This window comes from Diabrotica undecimpunctata, chromosome 1, assembly GCF_040954645.1.
Source record: "Diabrotica undecimpunctata isolate CICGRU chromosome 1, icDiaUnde3, whole genome shotgun sequence".
Taxonomy (NCBI): Eukaryota; Metazoa; Arthropoda; class Insecta; order Coleoptera; family Chrysomelidae; genus Diabrotica; species Diabrotica undecimpunctata.
The window spans coordinates 34516088-34534768 of NC_092803.1; the positions used below are offsets into that span (position 1 = coordinate 34516088).

Consider the following 18681-nt stretch of genomic DNA (forward strand, 5'->3'; position numbering starts at 1 on the left):
TTAGAGACTTTACTTTCCAAGTACCGATGCGAAGTATATTTCTCGTTTTCCATAAATTCTTTGACCTCTTTCTCTTGTTAGTCGTCTTAATGAAATCATTTCTGTTCCGAGGCATAATCCTGTTTCTATGAGCTGTATGGTTTTAAAGTCTATCAGTAGGGTGCTAACCTGGTTTTAGACCCCCTCCTCCTTTATCCGGGCTTGGGACCGGCAACAGTTATGTCGAGCTTCTCGATTTACCCAACAAAACTGCAGGCGGAGTTATGAACCAATACATGTTTCTTAACACGTTAAGCACGGTGAGACATCAACGCAATGTCTCACTGTCCGGTAAACTTAGGCCGGCGTGACACCAATAGACGTCTCATGTCAAACAGAAAATAAGACGGCGTGGCTCACTGTAAAGTCACACGATAATGATAAATTTATGGGAGGCGATAAATAGCCGTCTATAGAAACATCGAATGTGAACCGGTCTGGAATTTTTAGACACATTCAGTACTTACAGTCAACTGAGTGTCATCAATGAGGAGATATTGTATTTCAAAAATAAAATGCATATAAAGTAAACAAAACATTTATTAGCAAAAACTCAGTTACAAAATAAAGACATAGTTTTATATAAATGAAAAAAAAATCGCATTACTTTGATTTTGTAGCAGAATGCGTTTCAAAAAAACATGGAACACAAAAACTCTTTTTACAAGATGTGTACTGAGATTTCGTTCTTGGAGTTTTGCTTTGTGCTTCTTGCCGTCCTAAAGTTTCTTTTTTTAAAGCATAGCACACAACACATCGACCTTTAGCGTGCTCTTGTAATACATGACGCTCATCATTTTGGATGTTCTTGGCCGATACAAGCTCATGAGTTACATCTAAAAGTGTCAAGGCAAGATGCTCTCTGAATTCAGTAATCTGCATTTTATTTTTCGTTATTTCCTTATAACACAAGTATGCATTCACTAAAGCAGAACCTAAAATTAACTCGATTGCTAACTTCCGGTACCATTTCGTTCCCTTTCTAAGAGAATGCGAATATGCTTTCAATTGATCCGAAAGATCAATATAAGCTTTGGCTTTGTTATAATCCGCGATGGCTTTTGGTTTTTCTATCTCTTTTCCACGTTGTCTCACTCCCACTACCTCATCGGTGTGTTTGGTGGTCAATAGCAGCACATCTCTCGTATCTTTCCATTTCATCATAACGACACCTGTACCACTTTCCTGGGCAAATACTTCATGTCTTTTTAGTTTTTTTGCCACAACTTCTTTCGCGTTCAGTTTTCTGTTCGTCCTTAGAGTTCCAACAAGATGTGTTTTTCTGTTCAATAATTTAGATGCTAAATCCACACTAGTATAGTAGTTATCCGTATGGAGGGTTCGACCTTTGTCCAAAAGATTGTACAATTTGATTCCAAATTTGTTCTGTTTGTTTTTAATGTACTGTTTAAATTTTAAACGACCTCTAAAAGGAACAAGAGTTTCGTCAATACATACATCTGGTCCTGGCACAAGAACGTACTGAAATCTTTCTATCAACTTATTGATCAGTGGGGTGAACTTTCCAAGTTTATCATTTGCAAAGTTCACATCCTCGTTATTGTTGAAATGCCACATTTGAAGGAGTTGTTCGAATCTGTTTCTTGGCATGAGATCTTTTACCTTGTTAGCGTATAAAAAATTAGTGCTTAAATAAGCTTTTAGACGTGGTAGCTGAACTAAACCCATCCAAATAATTACACCAAGAAATATTTCCATTTCTGTGTTATCAGTGGGAACCCATTCCTTTACGTGGCCTTTTGGCTTCTGCTTCTCTCTCAACACTTGCTCGGCATAAAGATTGGTTTGGTACACCATATGGTCAATAATCTCATTTGTAATAAATAGTTTGAAAAAGTCGTATGGAGTCTGCTCATATCTATCGTAGAATTCAGCTTTAATTCCAATATCAACACTAGAGAAATCAAACGTTCTTAGTGAAGTACCATCAACGGGTCCCCATACTATTTGAGTATCCTGGGTAGTGTTATTTTCTTCATCGGCGTCTTCGGATATATTTCGAGCTATCACATCTTCAATAGTTTGATCAATCTGTAACAAAATAACTGCTGTGATCCAAAAAGTTTTCAATTGATTTATAATAGCAATGTCGCCAACAAAAAAGAAAGATCTGAACTAAGCTTACTCACCATACTGTTGTCGTGTTCAGTTGTAAGTTCACTGATACATTCAACTGACGTGGATGGAGCAAGTTCTCTTTCAACATTGATCGCCTCAGTGGTTTCAAATTTTTTTGCACGTTTTGTAGGAATTTCTTCATCACTACAGGTTGCGTCACTACTATCAGGTACATACTCATCGGATAAATAAACGTCCTCAAATTCACTTATTTTATCGTCTTCATCAGATAACAATTCATCCCACAATGTTTGCAGCCTACGTTGTTCTTGTTCATAATCACCGTTAGCCATGCTGCTCTCTTGATGTTTCGACTTAGAATGATGAAAGATGAAATGTGCGTAGTCAATGAAATCAGAAACACAAACCAACTTGTTGACATGCGCAAAGTGTGACATCACATTCATGTCTCGCCGTCTCTGTAGGCCGATATATTCGGAAAGACGGCGAGACATTAATGTGATGTCACGAGAAAAATGATAAAAAAATACGTAAAATTTTGCAATATTAGAACTGAACTATATGTCAGGTATACATATTGAGCATTCTATTTAACAAAAAATAAAAAAAAAACTCCCGTCCATGCGGAACTTTTTTTACTTAGTACACCCGTGCTTAACGTGTTAATATTCTTAATTTGAGGCCAAGTTGCTTGCGCTTAGTAAATATGTGTTTTGTCAGTCGTCGATTACGGTTAATGCCGAGATATTTAGCGCTATCAGAGTGTGGAAGTGGACATCTAATAAATTGAACAGGTGGGCACGTTTCTCTGCGGAGGGTAAACGTCACGTGTGTTGATTTCAATCCATTTGCTTTAAGTATAGATGATCTAAGTGTATAAATATACTTATAATTATTTTCCTTTCTTTAACAGTGTTTAGCTGTTACCATCGTTCCCATTTTGGTAACAATGAATGCTGAACGTAATATTTTTATAAATAGGTGTTTTTTGAAATTACTTTTATATGATTCATTTATCGTATTTCTATTTAAAAATAAACCACAGTTTGGTGCATATTAAGTAACCCTCACCAACAACTAGAGTATAAAAAAGCAAGTGACATGAATTTTGAAGTTATTTTACGCGATTTTTAGGTGAATCCCGTAAGTAAAAAAAAACATCTCGGCTAACAGAAAATAAAACTGGGACATACAGAAAACATATTTATAAAATATTTGTAAATATTTCGATACTTTCTGAATCCAACATATTTTTTATCGTGTTCCCAAATGGGAACGTTGGCGTTTAAAAGGTTAAGAATTTAGATTGGAAAACAAACAGTATAAAAATAGATGATACATGTCTGAACAACTTATGTTTCACCATTTACTACTACTACTACTAAGGATTTCCACAGTTTTCACTGTCTTCCTTCACTCAACCGTTTTCTCCAATTTTCCCTGTCATTCCAGTCTCCATCTCGCAGGGTTCTTTTCTCCATAGCCTCGTCGATTTCATCTCTGAATGACCTTCGGGGTCTTCCTCTCTTTCTTCTTCCAATCGGGCTAAATTCTGTGATTTTGTTTATCCAGCGTCCTCTGTCCGCTCTTCTGACGTGGCCGTACCAGGATAGTCTCTTCTCCTCTATATAGTCGATTATGTCTGATTGCACTCCCATTCTCCGCTTAATCTCTGCGTTTTCAATTCTGTCTCTTTTTGTAAGTCTACAGCTTCTCCTCAGGAACTCCATTTCTACTGCTCTTATTCTACCTCTATTTCTCTTGTTTATTGTCCAGTTTTCGGACCCATATGTCAGGATACTTCTTGTCAGGGTGTTATATATTCTCTTTTTTGTCTTTATCGTAATGTTCTTATCCCACAACACTGAGTTTAGTTGTCTTATACAGTTTCTTGTTTGTCTCAGTCTGTTGTTTATATCTTCTTCTGTTGTTCCCTGGTTCGATATTATGGTTCCTAAATACTTGAATTTATCTGTTCCATTTATTTGTCTTCCCTCGTCTATCTCTAGGTTTCTCATATCCTTGTTTTCTGTTGTTAGGTATTCGGTTTTCTCTAAGTTTATTTCCATTCCGTTGTTTTTATATTCTTCTTCTAGTTTTCTGAGCATAAAGCTGAGATCTTCTTCATCTTGTGCGATGACTACTTGATCGTCGGCAAAACTTAAGGTGTATAGGTATTCGTCTCTTACTGGTATGCCCATTCCTTCGCACTTTCTCCTCCATGGTTTGAGTGTCTTTTCCAAGAATATTTTAAACAGAGTAGGGGACGTAGCACAGCCTTGTAGAAGTCCTTTTGTCGTCTTAAATGGATTGTAGGCTTTATTTCCACATTTAATAGCTACTTTGTTTTCTTTGTATAGTGCTTTAACTGTTTTTATTAGTGTTTGTCGGATTCCGAGATCATTCATTGCTTCCCATAATTTGACTCTAGGTATTGAGTCATATGCTTTCTTTAGATCAACAAAGGCCAGATGGACCGGTCTACCTTTTGCCATTTTCTTCTCTATCAGTTGTTCTAATGTGTACGTATGATCTAGGCATGATTTTCCTACTGTGAACCCTGCTTGGTCTTCTCCAATTTTTCCTATTATTTCAGTTTCTAGTTTTTCTTTAATAATTTTCCCGTAAAGTCTACCTACCGACGATATTATACTAATTCCTCTATACTTTTCACATTTTTTCCTGTTTCCTTTCTTATGTATGGATGTGATGTATGCTTGTGTCCATTCCGCAGGTATTTCTTCTCCATTTAGTCCTCTTTCGAACATTCTATGTAGCATGCGGAATAACTTTTCCGTTCCGTTTTTAATTAGTTCGTTTGGTATTCCTCCGGGTCCTTTGGCTTTTTTGTTCTTCAATGTCTTGATTGCTCTCTTAACTTTAGAGAACTTTAGAGAAGTTAAGAGAGCATGTTTCACCATTTAAATAGCTCAAAATTGAGTAAAAGCAAAAAAGGTAGTACGTGAACTGAAAGATTTGGTTTAAATATTACCTCTCTGTGACTAAAAGGATGACAAATTTTTCTATATTTAGTTTTTTATCTGTAAGCATTAATTGTTCGGAATATAAAATAAAGTTAATACAAGAATTGGATTATTTCTTTGTAAAAATTATTTATAATTTCCTAGATATTGTTGATATCAACCAGATACCCAATAGTATTAGATGTTAAATTGTTTGTTATTACATTTTTTTTTATAGTAAAAAAATCTTGTTTTTTTTTAGATTCTCCTCAATATAAGGATAAATTGGACATATGTATTACGGATCAACTAAGGGAGAGAAAAAGCCAACAGGGAGAAGAAAAATCATCCAAATCCAAAAATTCAAAATTAAATAATCAATATAAATGTGAAATTTGCTTTAAGCAGTTTCCTAACGTAGCAAATTATAAACGCCATTTGAAAACACACACTGGCGAAAAGCCTTTTAAATGTGAAATTTGTTTTAAACAGCTTACACGTAGAAGTCATTTAAAAAGACATTTGAGAACCCACACAGGGGAAAAACCTTTTAAATGTGACATTTGCAGTCAATCATTTTCCTTCAAGAATAATTTGAAAGATCATTTAAAAAGACACACTGGAGAAAAATCTTTTCAATGTGGGATTTGTAATAAGCAGTTTGTTCAGAAGAGCAATTTGAAAGTGCATTTAAAAAGACACACTGGAGAAAAATCTTTTGAATGTGGGATTTGTAATAAGCAGTTTTTTGAGAAGATTAGTTTGAAAGACCATATGACAATGCATACTGGAGAAAGACATTATAAATGTGAAACATGCTTAAAGCATTTTTGTCGAAGTGGAGTTTTGAAAAAACATTTGAAAACACATACGGGAGAAAAACCTTTTGGATGTGAAATTTGTTCGAAACATTTTTACACCAAGAGTCATTTGAAACGCCATTCCATAATACATAAGTAGGAAAAAGTGTATAATTGTGAAATTTCTTTTACAAGGTTTTCTAGAAAAGGACATTTGAAGACACGTTTGGAAAATCACACTGAAGGGAAACCTGTTAAATGTGAGGTTTGTTCTCAACAATTTTACAAAGTTCTGAGTTAAAAGATGATATGAGAACACACACTGGTGAAAAAAGTTTGGACTGAGGAGTTATAATAAATAATTTTCTCAGAATACCTATTTGAAAGGGCATTTGAGAACGGAAAGTAGCTACACATCTTGTAAAGTTGAAATTTGTTTTAAAATGATTCGTGTGAAATAAGAAATATGTGTATTGATAACAAACATTATCTTCACCTTATTAGTAAATATGAATAAAGTTTTTCATTCATGCACTTTTACTCCTATAATTCTTATGTTCTCTAATATCGCCCCAAGGTAAATAGGGCATAGAATAGCTTCTTTCCACTTGTTTTCCTGAATCAGGTTATCTTATTTCGCTCATCCCCAAGATGGTTGTTTTCATTCTTCTCATCGCTGCTTCAGAGTTTGCCGGTTTCCTGGACATGAATAAGCTGTGTATGTTCCAGGTAACAATGCATAATATAATAATTCTCTCACCACTTCCTTGGAATCTCAATGGTAGTCGATGGGGGGATTATTCTCATCCTCTCCCCATTTAAGTGATATGGCTCGGAATGAGGGCCCTTTTCTAGTTTTCATCTACTATTTAGATTTTTGGGAAATATAATGGGATGGATATCCTTTTGCCTTTCCTAAAGTTTGGGATATCAGAGAAAATAAATATTTTGGTCTAATTAATTCGTTCTTAGGCAATGTTCCAGAAATGAACATATTGTTTTTGAAATATAAAATAAAAATGTAATTCTTTAGACTTTTCTTAGTGTAGAATAAGTAAAATAGTCAGTTTATCAAGTTTGTTCGCGACACCCTGGCGTCTTAGCCTCTTAAATATTTTTTCACACCTAAATAAAAGGGGAGTAATCTTTACTTTTACGCATCAAGTAGTGTTTTATCAGTTCGTTCTCACACACCGCCCTTGAGGCATTGCATTTTTAAACACTCTCAATTCATGTATAAAATATTTCTCTACGCCGAAATCGGGCATTTTTCTCATACATAAGGTTTTTCTCTTTCACGTGTTATAAAGAAAGAATTTTTTGACATTGTATAGTACGCTACGGCCGTGTTGGGCCTCTCTACTCTAAAAATATTTAATTATAAGTCGATAAACCTAAAGTGATTTTATTTCTCTGGAGCTATATTTGCTCATATTAACAATCCTTATCCGTCAACGGTCACTGAAGAACCAAACCTATGGAGATACATCCATTCAAAAGTCCTTTGAAGTAAGGCTTGGAATCAAAAGATTTCGAACCCTCGAGTGTAGGTAGCCAGTTATATGGCTCCCCCTCAGACAATATTGAGACAAAATGAATTTCTAATAATTTTTCTTTCAATATTATAGAATTGTTTTTCCAGGACTGTTAATAGTCTGATGAAAAATTGCTTTTACAACTATTAATAAAAGAAAATGACGAAAATAAACAAACATTATTTCAACATTGTGAACACAAAGTATATAAAAATCAGTGTTAGCAACCATACTACAATAATTATAGTGGACATAGTATAATTCCACTCCTTTTTACTATGTACTATCATCTCTCTCTACCTCTCTCTCTCTCCCTCTCTGTGTGTATGTGTGTAGTTCCATCCCACCTTGTGGAGTATTTGGCGCTTGTCCGTTTCTTGGTGAAAAGTTTAAGATTGCTGACTGGCCGGGTCATTAATATGAAAAATACGAAAATAAAGAATAAAGTGCTTCAATTAGCAAATCAGTTTTTTTTTAATTTACTATTAATATGATTCCTATACGAAAATGAACAAGGAACCGGTGTCGTTATGGAGTGTATAAGAGTGATACACGCTATAAATAATTTAAAGGCAATATACACGGTGTTTTACGACGAGCTAACACTATCTATATATCGGAAACTACTTACACGATATTTATGAAAATTGGTTTATGGTGACTACAAACTATGACGAACTTAAAGAAAATATTTTGACAGCCATACCACTTCGGGTTATGCCGAAACTTAACAGCAACTTTTTAATTCGCTGGAGCAACATAATGAGGCTTCGAGATAAGCCGCATAGTAACCAAGAACATTAATTGTATGATTATTATTATCAATACTAGACTTTGCTTTCTTGACTTTTGTTGAAAACAACAAAAATGTGTTAAATTTACCTAATCTATTCACAGTGTAACGGGTAGTTCGTTGTCGATATGGATATCTTTTGTCAAATTAAGCACATATTCTAGTAATAACTCACATTCTCCGTATATTAAAAGTAAATTTACTAATTCTTTATTGTTTAATTCTAAACAAGTCATGTCTATCACTTTGCAAAAGGGCCAATAACAACAAATAATGACTGATGATAAATATTTGGTGGTTTGTTGAAACACGATTTTTTCCAGCGGTTGTCAGAAGACAAACACAAAATTTTAAATACAATTGTAAGCCACAAGGCCAGTGACCAACAATTAAAGAAGAAAGAGTATCAAAACCTCCACTGAATTGGAATTTTCTGTTATATATTTTTTACAATATTCTTAATCTAAACGAAAGTACAAATAAATTCCCTATTTTAAGTTATACCTTTTTATATTTATTTAGTTTATTGTAACACTACATTTTGTAATACAAATTCGTTTCTCGAAGGAAATCACTGAACACTCTGAGTACACTTTGAACAAGTTCTAATTGGCTGATGATCACATTTGTAAGACCTTGTATAGAGAATGTTTTTGTTCTTGCTCGTACTTAACACACTGTGTAAGAATATGTTGAACGGTTTAGGATTGACTACACTTAACAAACGGATGATTTCTCTGAAGCCATCAGATGTCCATGTGTCGGCCGTGTGTGACCAATCCTTAGCCTGCGCACGATTAATTTGTCTCTTGGCATGGTACAATGAATACAGAAGGTATGATATTGCGCATGACATTTGACAGCAGGCCCAGGAGTGTGACGTAGTCAAGACCGCTCGAACCACCTCGAACCCATTATTACAGCTTAACGTACTATATATTTTATCTATTTTGTACTAGCTATTTTGAAATTATGCTCAAAAAATGATCAAATTTTTTTTAAATGTTTTGTTTTGGTTATAATTGAATAAAAAATATATTTTCAGTAGCATAAAACCTTTACTTTTCCTAGGGATTCAGGCGAAATATTTATTTTTGTTTTCATACATATACTAATAACATAAGCTTTTTTCTGTATGCAAATCTTTTGAAATTTAAAAATTTTCTGCAGAGGAAATACTGTGAATAGGTATATAGTAGTAGATTTGCGTATTCTGTTTCACTGTCACTCATTTCCCAGCAGTTTTACTGAAATAAAAACAAAATAGATTACAATAAAGAAAAATCTGTTTTACAATTCAATATCGTATTTTAGATGAGTTATAATGAAATTTAGTGAAATAAAAAATATACACATTACTATAACCTACCGATTATTATATGCAAAATTTACTTATCAAACAATTTAATAATATAAAAATAAGGCACAAATAAGTTCAAACGCAAAACACAATAAATATTGACTTCAGACGACTTTACACTTACAAGACAGAAGGCTTGTATAAAAACAAAAGTTCGACGATAATATCGGTTATCTGCAAATTGCAAGTTATGAGATAATAAATATATTTTAAAGTAACTCAATACTGACTGAGTCATCTATTTTATAATAGAAAAATAATTTAGACATATGCTTACATATGTCTCTTTATACAAATTTATACACGTTGCAAGTGAATATTACACATCTTTATGAACCGTCGCTGTTAAAAATAGGTGCTTTTAAAAACATTTGGATAAACTGAGTGATGTGCATAGTTATGCAACTAGAAAAAACTCCATTATAATATTTTTCATTTTATAGATTAACGAAGACCCAGAATTCATATGAATATATCAGTTTAAAGCTTTTTAACATGTTACTGCAAAATTGTTGATATTTTTTTAGACAGCAACCTTAAATGGTTCTTTCATATCGATTTGTTAAGTAAGAAACTAGCCTCAACCTGCTATGCAATTTGCAATAAGAACTATTTCGGAAGAAATCAATTTAGCATCTTCCAGAATAAGATAGTTTTCTTTGTTAAATCATGTTATCATTATTAAAATATATAATGTTATCATTATTATAAACAATACCAAGATAATTTTATGTTTGAATACTACAAAAGATATCATTTAAAATGTTATGCAATAGTGTGTGATCTCACTACACTACAATATTCGATGGCCAGCTAGCTCATCCGATCTAATTAAAGTTGACTTTATCATTATTTATTTTGATTTTGTGTTTTGTTCAGTAGGTATATACGTACAAATTTTGTGTACCTTCATTACCAGTTTTTTGTATCTTTTGACGTGACAACGTCTTAAATTAGGTTGTGGCTCGGAGTCACTCATGAAAAAGTGTAACGCCCGCTCACGTCTGTTACGATGAGTCACCGAACGAGAGAGAGGCCCGCCGGACCGGCGAATGCCTTGGGTCTCTCTCCCACTCAAACATGATCGGTCCGCTGCGCGCGCAGCACTAGAGAATTAGGCGCGTTGGAAATTAGTTAAGTTTAAGTTTACATGTACAATGTTTTAGTAAACAAAATATATTTCTATAGTTAAAATTTGTGCAATTCTTATTTTCATTCAATTCCTTGTTCCTATTGTGCAATTTAATAATATTCATATCAATAAATATTCTACCGAGAAAAAGACGTTGTCACGTAAAATCTTCGCCCGTAAAACCGACTTTACAGGCAACCGATTTTTTTTAAACATCTGAAATATCGAACTCTGGAGTATAAGTTAACTAACCTGCACCTACGTGTAATAAAAGATAATTAAAACTTTTTTTATAAAGGATATCTATGTTAACAAAATAACTGTATCAAAAATCAATAAATTTAAATTACCTTCAAAATTTTATTTATGATTAAGATATTATAATAACATAATTTTATCATCTCTTTATAATTACTATAATTAAATTAGCCAAATAATATAAAAAACTTAAAATTAAAAGTCTTTCCTATACTACATTCAAATGTTGCGGGAATAAGCGTTCTTGACTACGTCATGCGCGAAAGCGAACCGATTTTGGAACATTATGTATCATACCTTGTGTATACATTGTACCATGGTCTCTTGGTAACTGAAAGGTTTGGGTGTTAAGTTGTATTTTGTGTAATTTTGGTTGTAGGTAATTGTAGGTTGGTTTTAGATCAGGGCCCTGATTCTAATTGAGATTTCGACTCAAAACATGTCGAAATTAATATGGCGACGTCGAAATGCGACTTTGCGAACCTTGTGGATTTCAGCTGAACTAACCAAAAGACGTCACTAAATTTCGATTTATCGAAATTAATTTCAACTTCAAGAAAGTGGTTGAAATTTAATTTCGAGTCGAAATTAATCTGACATGACTGACTGGACTGGGAGAAGTGAACTTAGGTTCAGTTTAGGTAGGTGGTGTTTTGATCCTTGCAAGGAAAACAGGCAAAAAGTATTAATATGGCTGTGTTTTACGGACATTTGCTAGTTTTGGAGGAATTAGAGAGGATAGATATCCGACGCTCATAACGGAGGATAAGAAGAATGTTACGGGATACTCAAAATTCTTTTTCACTAAGTGATGCTCAATTTAGGCAGCAATTCCGGCTTAATAAACAAGCTGCAAATTATTTAATAAGGGTATTAGAACCATATTTGGAAGAAGATGTTTATGCCTCTAGGATACCTAAAATGTTTAGGGTTAGTATTACTAAGCTGCAGTAAATTTAAAAATATATTAGAATATAACCACTAAGTCAAATCTTAGTGATTATAACTTAAGGATCTCCCACATCGCCTTTTTTTTCTTGCCATCTTTTCTTTCAATTCAAAATATAATTGAGAATGGCCACTATTTATGATTTAACAACTCAAACAAGAAAAAAAAGACGTTCACGTAACATAAACAAAACAAACATTCAACAAGCGTAGTGCAGCCAATAAACAACAGGGCCAACCCAAATTTTCAGCAGTGTCAAAATGATAAAGTAAATATCCCCAGTTTTAACTACAATCGAAATGAATCAGAATCGCTAGCGATTGCGACTGTCATGGCGTAGTCGCTTTTAAATTTCGACATCGAAATGAAATAGAATCAGGGCCCTGAGTGGATCTGGTGCTAGTTGAACAGATTTGATGTCTGATTTGGATGTAATTGCTTTTTTTACAGCAGTCTCATAAAATACCAACGTGTGAAGGAATCCAGATTAATGTTATGTTTGTTCCAGAAGTGAGACAGCTTGTTGCTTTATGTAAGGCATGAAATAATGGATGTTCGGAATATATATTTTTAATTGAGTCGATGGAAGACATCGAATCTGTACATATTGCAGTGTTCTTGGATTAAGTTTGGTTACATAAGAATTTTAATGCTCGTAGGATGGCGTACAGCTCTCCTGTATGGATAGAGGTGGATGAAAGGCAGAACTTCTGAATGATACTATTTGCAGGTGTTACAGAATATCGACACTTGTCTCAGTTTTAGATGCATCTGTGTAGAAAATCTCGTCATATGAGTTTGTGTTGACCAGCTCTAGGAAATATTGTCTCAGACTTTGGCTGTTGGTTTCATTTTTGTGATAATTATTAGTGTGTGTTATTTTTGGTAAATTTGTAATTTTTGGTGTGTTATTAATCCAAGGAGGAGTTGATGACAGTATATTAGTATCTGTTCTTGAAAAATCAACAGGTCGTGAAAGGGGAAGTAAAATTTAAGGTAATGTCTGGTATTTACTGTTAGGCTCACAATTGTAGGGTTTGTAAATTTGCTTATATATAAGGTTGTTTTGATTCGAAGACACTCTAGCAAAGTATGTCAGAAGAACTTGTTGCCTGCGAAGAGAAACGGGAGGTTCATCTGTTTAACAGCGAAGAATTTCGGTGGGACTGGATCTGAAAGCTCTCAGACATATTCGTAATGGGATATTCTGAATTAGATAGAGAAAAGAATATACTCCTAAAAATTGCCCTAGAAAACAACCCGCCCGGTTCAAGACCTCCCGGGAGACCACCTAAAAGATGGAGGGATAGATCTACCTCCCAGGAAATTAACCAGAGGCAGCTTCAGAATTAAACAGATCGAAAGATCTCCAAGAAGTAGAAGATATTCTGAATGATGTCAAAAGTCCTTAAATCAGTCTTTGATGCTGACATGTATACAAAGCATTCATAATCCAGTCGAGAGCGAATGAGAGATCTGTATACCTTAATCTTCATCAGCTCCCCAGTGGTGGTTTGCCACAGATTTTAATAGATTTTAATAGTTGAGGAATTAGCTTTGACGTTTGTAGTCTGTGGTTTCCATGTTAGTCGACTATCAAAAATTAAACCTAGTATCTCTATGTTTAGTACGTTCTCTACAACTTTTCCTTTGGCGTACATGGTTTGTGAACCCCATGCAATAGTGTGGGCATTAAAGTCTCCGACAATTAAAACTGGTGCTGGAAGTTGAAAAATTAAGTCTACCAGTTCAGCTTCAGTGGGATTGTAACACGGTGGGATATATATACTACAAATAGTTATTCTCTTAGAGGCCACCATATGGTTACTGCGATTGCTTCTAGGTTTGTAACTAAAAACAAATGAGTTGAATAGACGTCTTTTTCGACAAAAATTGAGGTTCCTCTACTTGCTCTAAGGCATTCTGTTCTTACGTGATAATAATGATATCCTTCATATCCCCTAAGATCAATGTTATGATTTTGTTTGAAATCGGTTTCTTGTATGCATATTATATTTGGATTGGTGTTGCTGATAAGTAGTTGGATTCTTTCTAAGTGGCAAAAGAATCCGTCTCAATTTCATAGAATAAGTGTGAAAGTTAGTGATTGAAGTTTCAGAATGTTGTGAATGTTCGGTTGGGTCATAATCGTCAGAAGTATCAAGAAATGTTTGTGACACTAATCTATGTGTCTAATTCTGAAGGTAATTTCTGTTTGAGCTTCTTTGATATTCTTTTGAACTTTTTTTTTTAGTGATCTGGTGGTTAGGAGTGGATAAATTGCATACATGTCAGATAAAAATGAATTAATGTCAGAAATAATTTGTTGGGTTTCTATTATGAGATTACTACTTGACGGAGCGTTCTCAATAAAGGCTATGAGATGATCTGATGGAGTAAAGAAGCTTTGTGGGTTTTTCGTGTAAAGATCCTTGATTATTTGCTTTGATGCATCTGATATTTTGAATTTATCTGCGGGATCCATTTTTGGCTTCTTCTTTTATACGTGTGTTGTGCTTTTTTCTATTATTAAGTCTTTAGGAGGAGGCTTCAATGGCGAGTTTTCAATTTGAGGATTAGATATAAGTTGGTCAAGAGACTGAGGGCCTGGTGTCACAGAATAATAAACAATCAGAATGCCCACTCTGCTTTCAGCCATGTTTTAAACGGAACCACTACAGTGATTTTCAGTGAAATTTTTTCTGCATAGAAAAATTAACCCGGTTTAATTTATTTACGGCAACCATAGACATAATATGCACTATTTGATTCGTACTTTTAGTTGAAGAATAGATTAAATTATTTTAAATTTAGTAAATTAATAATTACAGTTCTGTAGTAGCTTGTGTAATATTTTTATTAATCTAATTTATTGTTTTTATTTATTATTAAAGGTTCTATTTATAACACTTACAAATTTATTAAAGTCTTTATTACTAATTTATTTTACACCAATAATTATATAATTATTCTACATTTATTATAATACGTGCGTTACATTTTAAAACGCGACGCGATGTTCAAAAACTAACTGTCCCTTTACAACAGAATTCCTTCTTTAAATATAAAATGCCGTTATTCTCGAAGTTCTGGCGATGAATCGATGACCTTTCATCCATTAGAACGGGATTCTATAGAATAGACGAGAAGGTGACTCAAGGACTGGTCTTTCGGCAAATTTACTAGAAGTCGGTCGACGGCTGAAACTGGTTTTAGCGTAGGGGTCCCTTGGATATTGCGTACTAAAAAATACTTATTAGAAAAACATGTTTACAGTTTTGAGTCATACGACACGTCATTATCTATCGTAACACTTGTCACAAATTTCTCAATTCGAGTCTATGTTTGTGTTTAAAATATGGCGATCGCGTGCTGACACACTTCAAAGGCGGCATCTGAGAGTGGGCATTCTGATTATTATTTATTCTGTGCCGGTGTGCTGAGTGAACTAGAAAGTGCTCTTTTTTGTCCTTGTATAGGTTCACCAGATAATTGTTCTAAAATAGTAGCTGATGAGGTTTTTTTTACCGATAATTGTTCACCTGCAAGTAGAGGAACATTAGAGTTTTAACAATTTGTACAACTTGCAGCTGTAGCCAGTTTGCTTACAAGTAAAGCATTCCATTCTATCAGTAAATAAAACTTTACGGTATGGTGTGAAATCGAATTCAACGACTAGTTAGGTCTGAGGTTCATAATTTTCAGTAAGTGGAACTATGTATACTTGCTTCGAAATAAAATATCTTGAATTCCAGCTTTTAAGAAAGAGACGACAGAAGCAAGTTTTAAACTAAGGCCGTTTAAAGCATTTTCTACGAGATCGTGAGGAATGGGAGGACATATATTCGAAATTATGGTACGTCTTGCTGGAGTAGCTAATCTAATAGGTAGGTCTAGGGCGTTTACTTTGATAGTGGGATTGTTGGTAATAAGCTGGTCAACAAGTTCAACTTTGCTTTGATATACCTATGCAAATCTGGTTGTTAGAGATCCGAGATGCAACATTTTTACAAATCAAAAATTATTCAAAAACTACTGGATTCATGAATCTCGTCATTCAAACATTATGGCAAGACATAAAACTCATAAGATGAGTAAAAGTGATTCCTTGCTATATAGAGTAAAAGTGCAACCACTATTTTAAAAGAAGAGGAAATTTAAATTAAAATGACAACGACACGTCATTATAGGTTATGTGTATTGTACAAAATAAAGATATAAAAATGGGAGATTATATTAATTCAAACCAACAGGACTATTATTGGTCACAACAGAATCCTCCAAACAACCAAGGGTATTATGAACAGGATTACACTCAGTTCCAAAATCAAACTTTAGGTAAGATTAAACATAAACAAGATTTTTGAATTGTAAGAGACTTCATTTTTAGAATTCAACACAAATATTGAATACAATGATCAGTCATTTGCCAATACACCGCAAATGCTCATTCCTGAGCAATATGACAATATAGGAAAAGGTGAAGATGAATTTGATGAACCGCCCTTATTAGAAGAGTTAGAAATCTATCCCGATCGTATATTAGAAAAAATATTGGCAGTTTTGAATCCCCTACGAGGTCACAGCCTAGCCGATGACGCTGAATATCTTACAAAAGACTCGGATGTAGTTGGACCCATATTCTTTTGTCTTCTATTAGCTGCCAATTTATTCTTAGCTGGAAAGAGTGGTTACATATATGGTATTTCAATGATATCATGCATACTAATGTATGCTTTATTGTCCTTGATGTCACCAGATAGTGGAACATTTAGCCTTACTATAGTAGGAAGCATTTTAGGATACTGTCTCATTCCAATAGTTGCATTATCAAGCTTAGGAATATTTTTTAGGCTCAATGGTCCTACTGGATTATTCCTTGCTATTCTGACTATTGCTTGGTCAAGTTTATCTGCATCTAGATTATTTATTGCTGTTTCTGGAGATAAGGAGCAACAACCTCTCATTGCTTACCCTTGCATGCTGGTATATGGTGTCATTACTTTGTTAGTACTATTTTAACTTATTTCTTTGTTTCAGAGTATTTATGTATATTTTCTAGAATTTTTTAACAGTGTAATAAAAAATTTATAATACTGACTTGAGTATGATTAGTCTTAGTGAAAATACATAACTAAAAGATTTTATTTTTTCAACTTCATCAGAATCATACTAACAAATTATATACAAACAATAACTAACAATTATATACAAACATAACATTCACAATCTTGCAACTTACGAAATGCCGAATTTTATTTTATGAAACAAATTCTCTATGAACAATTCAAGTTATTCTACGAACATACAAGGTAGCAGTGATTTCAGCCTGTTTCTCACATGTTTCATTAGGAAAACACGAGTTTTATTATCAAACTAGATGATAGGTATTTTTAGTTTTTCAGAATTTTAAAATATTAGAATACATGTTGCTTAACTTGCAGATGTCTTTTTTATAATTAATTGAGTTTTTGTTGATTGTTACATTTCAAGAAATAGTGTTTTTAATATTTGTTGTGTATATTTAAGATCCGCTTCTTCTTTGAGTGCCTCTCCTATTGGAGATTGGATATTAGGACGATTCTAATTTTATTTACTGCTGTTTTGAATAATTCGTTAGTGGTACAGCCAAACCACTCTCTTAAATTTCTCATCCAGGACATTCTTCTACGGCCTGGATTTTTGCATCCTTGGATTTTTCCTTGTATTATATTTTGTAGGAATGTGTACTTTTGTCCTCTCATCAGGTGGCCAAAGTTTTCTCTTTCTTTTTGATATTCAGTATAACTTCTGGATCGTTATTTATTCTGTGTATTACCTCTTCATTTGTAATTTTATCCACCCAACTTATTTTTAGTATACGGCGGTAGCACCACATCTCAAAGCTTTCAAGATTTTTAACATTCTTCTGTTTAAGAGTCCATGCCTCAACACCGTAAAGCAAAGTACTGAATACATAGCATTTTAACATTCTAGTTCGTAGCTGAATACTAATATCACAATTACAAAATAATTTTTTCATTTTTATAAAGGTAGACCTGGCAATTTCAATACGTCTTTTATTTATATTTAAGATCTTAACATCAGATAAATTAAATGTGTGGCTTGTAGTGTTGGTATGTACTGCACAAAATTTCTGTTTTGCAATCACTTTTGTGCTGCTTTATTCTTTGTTTAAACATCTGTGATGTATGCCCTATATACTGCCTATCACATTCGAGACAAGAAAGTTGGTAAATGAAATGACTGATTTAAATGCGGTGTCTGGACTTTGAGCTTCCAGCTACTATGCCACTGGTCAAATTCAGCTTGATCTATTTGTCATGAGGAGTCTTGCACATTTTGGATGCGTGCCATCCAGAGAAGCTGCAGTGAACATTTGAATGATGTTATATTCCATATAATATAATAGCATCGAGATGCCCCAATGATATCTCACCCACATTTTGTTTTATTTAAATTTAAAGATAAAAAGCACTTAATTAAAGACTGTATATAACTTTATTGTTCGAAAATTATACAGAAAGTAAATTCAGCTGTAATGTTACACTAGTTTGGTGGCTTTTTACTTGAAGCACAGGATATTAAAGCTTAACTTTTTTAGTTACAATATGTAGTCTTATTTGTATAGGTGATCAGAATTTTAATAAGATGTCACGATCATTTTGGCATACATTTTCCCTTATCAGATTTGTCATTATCATCAGTTTTAGCCACCTCTTCTCAGGTGGGAAAAAACAAACCTTCAAAAT

The 18681-nt window shown here is 33.6% G+C and overlaps 1 protein-coding gene across 1 annotated transcript; it reads left to right on the top strand.

Annotated features, from left to right (window-relative positions):
• The first annotated feature begins 16084 nt into the window (after nucleotides 1-16084).
• On the top strand, nucleotides 16085-17027 carry Yip1d1 (Yip1 domain-containing 1). Its single transcript, XM_072540344.1, has 2 exons — nucleotides 16085-16267; nucleotides 16320-17027. Exons 1-2 carry the CDS (start codon nucleotides 16123-16125, stop codon nucleotides 16949-16951), a joined length of 777 nt encoding a protein of 258 aa, XP_072396445.1. The 5' UTR covers nucleotides 16085-16122; the 3' UTR covers nucleotides 16952-17027.
• Nucleotides 17028-18681: the final 1654 nt, after the last annotated feature.

Excerpts from the sequence above, each read along its gene's own strand:
- Yip1d1 (XM_072540344.1), top strand. The coding sequence starts at position 16,123 with ATGTGTATTGTACAAAATAAAGATATAAAAATGGGAGATTATATTAAT. Across the intron at positions 16,268-16,319 it reads GTTCCAAAATCAAACTTTAG|AATTCAACACAAATATTGAA; the intron begins GTAAGATTAAAC and ends CTTCATTTTTAG.